Source organism: Talpa europaea (genome assembly GCF_964194135.1).
Source record: "Talpa europaea genome assembly, chromosome: 9".
In the NCBI taxonomy this organism is placed as follows: Eukaryota; Metazoa; Chordata; class Mammalia; order Eulipotyphla; family Talpidae; genus Talpa; species Talpa europaea.
Genome location: NC_140076.1, coordinates 29,239,003 through 29,250,275, shown reverse-complemented (window position 1 = coordinate 29,250,275; position 11,273 = coordinate 29,239,003). Strand labels below are relative to the sequence as shown.

At 39.2% G+C, this 11,273-nt stretch overlaps 1 protein-coding gene across 1 annotated transcript in view; it reads right to left on the bottom strand.

The window, feature by feature from the left end:
• Positions 1 to 665: 665 nt before the first annotated feature.
• The window catches only part of CYP4Z1 (cytochrome P450 family 4 subfamily Z member 1), a gene marked incomplete at both ends in the record, with an annotated part of 30,110 nt that continues 19,502 nt past the window's right edge, over positions 666 to 11,273 (bottom strand). The window contains 7 exon segments of the mRNA XM_084242308.1: positions 666 to 818; positions 822 to 834; positions 1,592 to 1,674; positions 2,690 to 2,754; positions 6,123 to 6,256; positions 8,923 to 9,113; positions 10,942 to 11,021. Of these exon segments, the coding sequence (XP_084098434.1) occupies positions 666 to 818; positions 822 to 834; positions 1,592 to 1,674; positions 2,690 to 2,754; positions 6,123 to 6,256; positions 8,923 to 9,113; positions 10,942 to 11,021 (719 nt within the window).

Here is an 11,273-nt window from a genome sequence, read left to right as displayed (position 1 = left end):
CCCGCTGCAGATATGCTGGAATTGCTGTATCTCTACCATGGCACATGCAGACCTGGGGACTAGGTTGTTCTAGGTAGACCCTATCATTGCCTAAACACCCCACATCTACCTTACTCCATGTTCAGCAAGAGTTCGCTAGGGTATATATAGTACCCTCTAAATATCCCAAATGGGATTTTCATGTGCAAAGCTTATCTGTATTCAGAATTCCTCTTAAGTATCTAGGATTCTGATAGCACTTTCTCAATTTATTCCTTCCCTAGAGGACATAATGAGGCACTCTGAGTGGTACAGTTATTTGCTATTATGAGGGAAGATCACTGAGGACAAACAGATTTGCAACAATGAAATTAATGCAGAGATGTTGAGTTGGAGACTTAATCAAAATATACCTGGAAACCACCCTACCACTAGTTACATGAGCCAATAATTTCCTTTCGCAGTTGACATTGCTTGAGTGTTTTGTTATATTTTTATGGCAATTTATAGGATCCAGCAAAAAATTAGAATTACTGCTAATAATTTAAAACCAATTAAGAGATCCTAAATTATACAATTTATACCCAAACCATATAAATATATATTTTTGTGTTATATTTATCTTTTTTTAATCTTTTGTTGGCAGCAAAACTGTTTCATTACTCATTATGCAAGAAGATTTAAAATTAGCAAATTTTCTTTAGGAACACATGGATTCCATTCTTGGATTTGAAGACAATTTGGTGTGTGAATATGGGAGGCCTGGCATGGTCTGGAGCCAGTTCAAAGCAGAGCAGAATCAAGGCCAGGGCCACTTTGCACTCAATCATGGCAAACTGCTAACCAATGCAGTTCCTGGAGAGACCAAGGGGGAAATATGGTAGCTGGTGAATTAATATGTTATTAGAAACCTGAGATAATCTTTTCATATATAACAACTTTTGCTGGGAAATTTGAAACTGATTCCATGTTTGTGGCAGAATCTAGTAAAGGTTTTATCTTAATATGCCCATTTAGTGTCAAGAAACATTGGTTCTATTTGTGCCCATCTTAGTAAGTGGTAATGAATTGTACCAACATTTTGATTCTGCATGATCCATAGAACTAGAAACTTTCCCTGAGATTATCATAAAGAAAAGCTAGTTCTTATTATCATTTAGAAATCTCTAAGGTTGAAGTCTCAGTCATGAGAATATTAAGGCTGGCCCATTCAGTGGCTTATGATATCATTCGTGAAAATAGAATTTTCTCATGCTATGTGGCAAAGGGAATTTTGTAACTTAGACTAACACTGTACCCTGCAGGAATGAGAGTTGGGAGTGCCAGTGTTGCCTTGTCCCTTTAACAAGGTGGTATCACCAACTCTCTGCTGTAAATTGAAGAGTAGTTTTTGGGCCTACTGTGCATGCCCATATACTAAGAAACAGAGTTGTGCTTTGTGACAGCATGGTTTCTTTAGGGCTCATCCAAACTCACTGGCCACAAAAGAAGACAGGCTAGGTAAATGATGGGGAGCCACAGGAGGGCCAATTAGCTGTGGGCTTACTTGAGCGAACTTTTGTCAGGTAAAACTATAATATGTTTCCATGAAGTTCACCATCTGAGTCTTTACCTGTGTCCAGCAGAGAAGGGTAGGAAGGCATAGGAGTGTCTTTTTTCAGAATTTTCCTTGGAGAATCTCAAGGGGTTAAAGACCTGTAATGAAAATGACAATCCCCAATCCCCACCCCCTCCCCCCAAAAAATCCTTACACACATTGTTAACACAATTCCAAAAGTTAACTATAGGAATTTACAAAGGCTGGATACTATAAGCCTAGCCTGATGCTCTCCAACATCTGCCACTGAAAACATCTGGAGGAAGCAGGGATGTAAACTACTGACAGATTAAACAGGTCACTATGATTAAACACAGCAGTGAATCATTAAGACAATAAAACACAATCAGGCTTGACCAAATCTATTGACTTCACTATTTTCCCTTTATAGTAAATAAGTGCTGTTGTCATATAAAATTGACAATCACATTTTTAACTTTTTCCTTTTCCTTATTTCCCAGTGGACAGAGCTTATGACTTATGCAAAACATGGTGGGGGGTGCAAATCAAATGCCAGTCACCCAGCTCCTGCCCCAGCATCTGGTGGAGGGTGTGGGGTTTCTGACTAGTATATCCTGTTGTTCTCGGACTGTGTGGTTGGTCAGAGCACTGGCGGGGCCAAGGAACTTGCTTTTCCCCACCAGTGCTTTGTTTTTCAGTGTCGGGTTAGCCCTGGGTATGAGTGAGAACAATTCTCCCAAAGAGATAGCCTCAAATATGCTATAATCCTTAAAAAACAGAGTTGATAATGTTGCTTCTTTGATTATGACCAGTAAGAAATTATTTGCGAGACATCCCAATCCATGATGAGTTTGACTACATTAGAAAATGAAAGCAGGGCACAGCGTGGTTAAACAGCACAGTGTCAATCCACCCATCCACCCCGTTCCTCTGACCTCCTAACTTCCTGAAAGGGGATGACAGGTTTCTGGTGAGGAGCCTCAGCATGGGACACTGGCAATGACAGCAAATGGGGACATATTTTTCTCTTAGGAATATAGGGGTTTTGTTCTTTCCTAACATGTAGATGTGCCCTCCACCGTGGCGGTGCTTCTCTTCCTTCTTGCCATGGACTCCCTTAGAGACACCAGGTGGGATTTGAGATAATCTTACCTGAGAGTCTTCCCAGACAGCGGGATTTCGGTGAAGAGCCCAAATATTGAGAAGCAAGGACATTCCTGAGTAAACAGAGTAAAAAGGGAGAAAGCATATGAGCTAAGATTCTGTCACAGCCTCACCCATTCGTGAATTTCTTAATTAAGGGGAAGAATTATACATTTACCATTTATTTAATTATTTCAGAAGCATTCATTGTAGAGACCCTTCTGTCGGCCCTAAGGAGACCAATAGAATCTATTCCAGGCTTCAAGGAGCTCAGCCAGACGAGCAATTGGAACACAAAGTAATGAGTCAGAGGGAAGCCCAGGATGCTCTGGGAATCGTGAGGGGTTCCTCATCCTCAGAGCCCAGGGCCCTTTAAGGAAAGAGGCCCAGGCAAGTCCTTCTGAACTGAGTATCATGAAATTGACAGAAGCAAATCAAATAACGAGGATTTGGCTAGGAGCTTGAGGAAGGGAGCAAAGCATCGAGATTTGAGAAAGCATGGGGACTATGGGTGACCAGGAGGCTGTATAATAAGGCTCAGGGAGGAAAGTGTCAAAAGATCAGCCTGGAGAGGTCAGCCTGGCCTGTGCCATGAAGCAGTAAAGGTCATGCCAAGGATTTTAAAATCTGAAAAGTTTAAGCAGAGGATGAATATATCGTTTACTGTTTTGTTTCTTAGCTTTTCTCGTCAGTCAGATGGAATTTTATTAAACTTTGTAGCCATTGAACCGCATGAGGACAGCTGATATGAAATGAATTATATTAGTGGATTCCTGATACTGAACTACATTTGCAGTTTTGGAATATGACCAACTTAATTGGTCATGATACCCTTGTTTTTCCATTTTTATGTATTTTATTTATTTAGATTCTGTCTACTAATATTGAGAATTTTTGTATTGATGTATATGAGATTTATCTAAAAATATTTTTGTGCAATCTTTATAAAGTCTGTTGTCAATGTTATCCTTCCCTAAGTTTTCCAGTTTCCCTTTTTATTTTTCTATGCTCTAGACAGTTTTCAGTAGTATTGAGATACATAGTCTTTATTTATCTTTTTTAAAGATGTAGTTATTTATGTATACAAGAACTGGGGTACAGGCCAGAGGAGTGGGGGATGAGAAGACTCACCAGAGACAGAGTGGGGAACAGAACAGGCAGATTGACTGAAGTACACTGCTGAGGGGAGCAGCGGGAGGCAGGAGAGGTCTGCTGCATCATGTGGGTAGCTCCTTGGCCGGGGATCAAACTCGTGCTGCAGTGACTGCAGACAGCTTCATAGGTTGCATCTTAACCCCTTGTGCCACCAGGGAGTCCCCATAGTCTTTAAAGGGCTGAAAATTTTCTGCAAAATTGGATAAACTTGGTTCCTTTTTAAGAGCTCTGAAAATTTTCTGATTGTAATTTTTTTCTAGTTCTAAATTGGCACATTTACACTATTTTTCTCTACCATGATCAGTTTTGGTAAAAGATATATTGTGAAATATCTTATCTCAGTTTTTAGTTTTTCAAATCTATGTGCACAGAACTTAGATCTCACCACTGCTGGAAACCCTCCCCGCATCAGCTATTACATTCTGTTATTTGTAGAGCTTTTTTACCTTCAGAAGCATTGTCTTTTGTGTTTATCTTCATTAACTCTTCCTTTGAATTCACTCTGTAATGCTTTTCAGATTTTGGACATCAATATTTATTTTATTTCTTGTATTTTGCATAAAAGATTTATTGTTATAACATTGTCTCTGAATACTGCTGTAGTAGTGGACCTACTGATTCTCATAGGTAGTTCTGATGGCTGTGACTTGTTTCATATTCTTCTTTGACTCAAGAGTTAACAGATTTTTTTTTCTTTTAAATTTTATTTTTATATTCCCCATACAATCGCAACCCCCTTATTTTGACCCCAAATCTTCCTTTCCCCGCCCACCCACCCTCCATAAAGTGTCTCTGGTCATAGTTGTTTGTCAATTTTGATTTTTTTTTAAATGTTTTTCTTATAGTTATTCTTTTTCCTGGTCTCTTATTTAAGTTTTCTAGATTCCTGCTATGAGTGAGACCATCTGGAAGAGTTAACAGATTTTAAGTCTCCTTGTGAGTGAGCCTTTTTGGAAAGTGTTATCAAATTTCATTTTTATTTGATTGGGTTTAAATACTTATTTTGTAATGTTTCTCTTTGAGAATTACATTTTTCTTGGCGGACTGATCTACAGCCAACTTTAAGGACTGTTCTATATGCATTTGAAAGGAATATGTATTCTTTATTATCAGGGAAAGTTTGGTATTATATTTGTAAGGTCTACAATACTAATTAGTATTAAATATTATATAATTGTTTGCTTTTTTATATTTTTATTTATTTTTTTATTTTATTATTTGTTTATTTATTTGTTTGTTTGTTTGTTTATACATGCACTGGGTACAGTCAGAAGCGTGGGAGGGTGAGAGAATTCACCAGAGCCAGAGCGGGGAGCAGAGCAGGCAGAAGGACCGAAGTACACTGCTGAGGGGAGCAGCGGGAGGCAGGAGAGGTCTGCCATGTGGGACCCTCCTCTGGTGGCCGGGGAGCAGCCGGGGATCGAACTGGCGCCGCAGAGGCCGTGGGGAGCTTTGCAACCCAGGGCTCAGCCGCTGCGCCACCGGGGAGGCCCTAATTGTTTGCTTTTGTCATTGCATTAGGAAAGTTAATTTTGTAGGACACAAACATTTAGTTGCCACTACACAACTATAGTAGCACAGCTGTCATGAAATACTGCTGCATTTATCAGGACCACTGCAATTGTCCACTCAAACTTAGCATTTGAAAGAGCATTAAGATTGGAGGAGCATAGTAAAATACCTCAACATAGGTCAAAGATAAAATACAGCCTATTCATTCAGGTCTCTAATATAATCTTTTCTAACCCATCTTGCATTTCATGGCAAGTTAACTTTCCTAAAAGAAGAACTATAATCACGCCACCCAGCTCAGCCTCAGTCTCCTGCTTGATCAACCCAGGCTGAACATGTTAGCTTGGCCTTCGGCTCTGTGCCCTGGCTCTGTCACGGCTCTATTTGAGTCCCACAGCTTTCCTTGGTGGCTCCTGGGACCTGGTGGCTGCAGGAGTGGCTCTAGTAAGCCTTGCTGGTGTGGACAGGGAGGGGAGCTGGCAGGCAGCTGCTGCTTCATGTCTATTCTTCAACCTATCTGCAATGCTGCCTTCTCATCTCGTCTTTCAAGGCCCAGCACTAAAGCCATGATGCCTTATTAAGCCCCCGGCCCCTCCCTCTGTGCATGTGGCAGAATTCTGCTCTTTGCACCTTGATTAACTTAGACCTCCTGAGTGTTCTCTGCTCTTTCTCTGCTCTTTTTCTCCCTCTAAGAACTAGGAACCCCTCTGGTCCAAACCACCACAGATTCTAAAGACAAATGTCCTTTGGAGACATGAGTGTGTTGTTTTACGACTTGCAGGTAAGGAGTGTCCATCTGGAAAGGTGATGGGTTCGCTGAGCTTCCGGGCCACGCTGGTGATGGGTGGGTAGAGGTGGAGGCACTCCTTGATGCACATGGTGGTGTAGGGCATCTGGCTCAGGTGTTCCCTGGTGGACGCACACCGGGGATGGGGAGAGGAGGTCAGGATTGAAAGCCTAGCTTTTTCCCATTTTTTTTCTTTTTTGTTAGGACTAATTATTTTCCTTATCCAAAAGAGGACTCTGATGGGCCAAATCACTCTTCTATTAGGAAAAACGAAATGTTAACATGAGCCAGTTTTCACACATGTAACTGAAAGTTTTTCTCTCAGATACAGGAGTCTTGCCCCAGACACCTACTGTGTGGTGTGGACATTAATTCACATCTGTGAGTTAGTTGGATGGGCTTGTGGGTTCTGCTTATATCCTGACTGGGTTTTCTTCTATGATGAACAAATTAGTACTTCTGGTTAGAGTGTAGTAGGAACACAGAGTTCCCCTCTGGACGAAGAGTGAGGGGAAAAACTTATGAAACTTTAAAAACTATTTTTAAAAGCATCAATGAGGTAACTCAATTGTGAGGGAATCATGGAAAGGATTACCTTCCCAGAAGTGAGGAGCTATTTGCTGAGGTTGCTGCTCTGAACCAGAGATGGTATTTTGGGGGGGGAAGCCCAGCTTTTGGTGTAACAGTAGAACTGAGCTATGACTCAGAACCTGGGGCTCTCCCTGGGGAAGGCCAGTGGTCACCCACTGTCAGCACACGTCTAGAGCTGCAGAGGGATGCACCCGGAATTAAGTGCGTGGGATGCCAAATAAATGTAGAGAAGCAGAAGAAAAAAATCAAATACAAGAGAAGCAAAAATGAGGGAAATAAAAAGCATAAAATCCACAGTCAGGAATGCTAAATAAATGTTCTTTGAAAAGACTAATAATTTAGGAAGCCTCTGGTGACAATGATAGATAAAAAGGAAAGAAGATACAAACATCCCAATCAAGGTTGAATAGATTTTTGTTTCTGGTAATAGTGTACTAAATAATTCAGACCCAAGCTCCAGCTCTGAAAACCAGAAAATTTGGACCCCATTCTCCAACCTGCAGCACACATGCACACACACACTCACACACACACACACACTCACACACACACACACACGCTCACTCACACACAGCTTGAACATATCAGAGCACTAATGACATAATGAGGAGACACAGGTCAGAGGGAGGAGGGCAGTGAAAAGATTGGATCCTGATGTGTGGGGACTTGCCAATTCCAGAAAGCTGAGCTGAGAGGTTCAGAGCTGCTGTGGGCAGCCTCTTGTGGCTAAGTGGACAAGAAACAGAGTCCAGGACCCTCTGAGTCTAGATGCTTGGGAAATCTACCTGCGTTGAATTGGAATTTAAAGATGGCACCTGGTAAAGAGTAAACCAGAAGTACACAAACAGTTCCTGGATCAACAGCTCAGTTTTTAATTATCCAAATTCCTACATTTACATTCAGGGGACTCTGAGTTGCATGATTATAGGCACCTGGCATAAACAAATGAGATCCTCTCTGGAAGAAACTTACATCATCATAAGCCTATGAGCAATTCAGCCAATAATCTGTCTGTTACACTGTAAAAATTAGCCAGATACAAAATAAGCCCAGACAACATAAAAAAACAACAACAAAACCTCAGCAAGAAATAACACACACAAATACAGATCCACAGGGATTCTAGATATTGAAATTATGAAACTTAATTTAAAAATCTTTTTTCTTAGCAGGAGATAAAATTCATGAATGAAAATTTTAGCAGGTAACTGTAAATTATAAAAACTATGCAGTAGAATGTTCTGGAAATGGTCATCAACACTAGAATGGATATATGAATTGTGGTATATTCATAGTGGAATTTCATAAAAGGAAAATATCTGAAAAACAGTGACTCTGACAGATGAGTGGTTCTCACAAAAGTGCAAAGGAAGCCAAAAGAAAGTACAATTTTATACTCCTCAAATACAAGGAACACTAAACTCTAGTGTCCGTGGTTGCATACTTAGGCAACAAAAGTATAAACAAGAACAACAAAAAGTATAAACAATGTAAGTCAGGAAAACACCTCTTGTGGTTTCTGGCAGCACTGGTTTTATATATATATAATTTTTTTTTGCCAGAGTGGGAATATGTTGGTGTTTGTTACACAACATTTTAAAATGTACATTGTATTCCTCATACTTTTTAAAAATGTGTCTTATGTTTGACAATTTGAAAAGTTTTCAACACATGAATCAATTTGGCTTTATTAGCACCATGAGATACCCAACAACCAAGGAGACTCAGAATGCTAAAGCTGCTGTTTAGACTTTTTAGTGTAAGATTCAAATCCTGGCAACACCCCAAATAGGGAATGCTGACAAAGGAATAGGATGGGTGTGTGTTCCTTTCCTCCTTAAGTCATTAGATTGCTCACTTGGACAATCTATTTGGTCAAGTCCAAAGTTCCAAGAATTCCCTTTCATATTCCTGCCCTCCATAACATAAACAAGCCAGGAGACCATCCCTTCTGCCCTGGCACCATTGCCTGATGTGAGAAAAGTAATGAAACAAGGCCCACCACGTCCTGTCTGATTGACACAGTATTTTTCTGCATAGGATTAGTGACTATCTTTAAAACAACACAGGGTACTAGCTTCCCTTCTTACCCTTTTAAATAGATACATATGATCTCTATACACTATTTTGTTCCTTGAAGCCAGAAGAGAAAATTAAGTTTTGAGGAGAAACATCAGATTTGGGACACCGAGCTTACCAGGTAACAGAAGACCCATCACCCAGGAGTTCCCTGACTTCGTCCCGGCATCTCTGCTGGTGCTCAGGGTACTTTGCCATGCAGTAAAGGATCCAGGAGATGGCACTGGACGTAGTGTCATGTCCTGCAAACATGAATGTTTTCACTTCGGCCAAGACATCTTCTTCAGAAAAGTCTTTTCTGTTTTCACTCTGAAAAAATATGATGATGATTTGTATACAAAGTTGACTATGGGTAATCATTTCCTTCCATCATCGTACTGGTCATAGAAAAGGTTAATGCTTTCAAATTCAAAATTAATTCATTGAATATGGTATGATTTTAAAATTTTTACTATTTTCAAAACTTAACTAGATGTACATCAAAATACTGGGTTTTGTAAAAAAAAATCTACAAATCAACAGAATTCAGTTGGGCAGAATGAATCAAAAGTTCCACATGTTCATATTTTTTGATATAGTAATTCTACTTAAAGAAGTAAACTCTAAGAAAACATCTAAAATTGCCCAAGAAATTTATGTAAAGGATACTTAATATCATAGTCAAAAATTGGAAAGGTCCTAAGTGGCCAATAATAGAGAAAGGTAAAATAAATTATGGCCCATCTGTGAAGTGAGAATTATGTAGCAACTAAAATTATGTTCCTGAATAATTTCTTGTTGATAACAGGGAAGCTTGTGACTCAATATTCTTAAAAAAAAGGTATTAGAAATACATATTGAATAGATAATACAGTGAAAGAAAGCACATATTACTAAATGGGATTGCTGATAACTTTTATTCCCTTTACTGTTTTCTGTCTTTTCAATTTTTAAATAATGAAAGTATATTATTTTTATAACCAGAAAATATTATTTTGAAAGTCATCAACTTCTGAAAATTCTATTCAGTTTCCAGGTTCCCCTTGCCCCCTTCTCTATAGCCTTGATTTAGAACTTAGTAGGCTAACATAATGAGCACTGGGTACAAAGAATAGTTTTTTGTTCCCTTAAATAATCCAGGTCTATTTAATTCAGCAAAGATTTACTAAACACTGACAGATGAGGGTGGTAAATTCTATTTAACACAGAGTATCTTTAAGGTACCATGAAAAGAGCAAGGGTTGTGTTCTCAGGGAGAAATGTCTCAAATCCTAATTTTGTTTCTTTCTAAGAATGTGACCTTGAGCCGTTGACTTTACCTTTTGAGTCACAGTTTCTCTTCACTCAAAGCTGGTCAAAGGTACCTTGCAGGGTTATTCTAGTAAAAGTTTGAGACTCTTGGTGCATAAGCAAGTTAATAAGTGGTAACTTGTTTTTATTACCATGTGTCAGAATCTTTACATATTATCAACCGACTGGATCCTTATAGGATTTCTGGCCTTGTCAACTACAATGGTCAAGTATATGCGACTATCAAGTATGATTGTTTTGAGGGATTCTCTATTTAATCTGTACAACCTTGCCAAATTAGAACTTTACCTCATTTACAGAAGAAAAAATGGACTCTGAGATGTGAAGTCCTTGCTGAAAGTCTCACGACAAGGAGGCAGTAGACAGTGCATTTGAACAAGGTCTACTTAACCTCCAAGATTCCTTGGTTTTCTCATTGATACTACACAGACCCCCCAAGAGCTGATTACTAAGTACTGTGTTCGTCACAAGTGGATAGGAATAAACTGTAATCCTTATATTCTAGACAGGGGTTTTTAAACTTTAACTTACATGTGAATCACCTAGGGACTTGTTAAAAAGAAGATTCTAATCCTTGAGGGTAGGATTAATCCTTTACTGGTGCAGCTGGTCTATGGATCACATGTTTAGGAAGAAGGTTGTAGTAGCTGTGACCTTGGGAACAGGGAGACTAAAATGTGATATTGGAAGCCTGCAAAGCCCCAGAAGCAGAGAATCTTATCTTCACAAGATCAGTTCAGTCTACATCCATCAAATCAAGCAGGTTTTTCTAATACATTTGTTACTTTAATTTTATTTCTTTATATTTAATTATTAGTTAAATGTTTTCAAAAGTTGGGAGACTTACTCTGGCACTCAAAAGAATGTCCAGAAAGTCATTGTATCTTTTCTGGGTAGTATCTTGTTTGGGCTCACCCTTAAGCATTTCTTTTTTTTTTATTTATAAATTTTATTGTTATATTCCCCATACAATTGCAGCCCCCCCATTCTGACCCCAATCCCTCCCCTCCTGCCCCCGCCCTCCTAAAAGTGTCTCTGGTTCATAGTTTTTTGTTGATTTTGATTTTCACTTTCTTATAGTTATTCATTTTCCTGGTCCCTTATTTAAGTTTTCTAGATTCCTGCTATGAGTGAGACCATCCGGTATTTTTCTTTTTCTTTTTGGCTTATTTCGCTGAG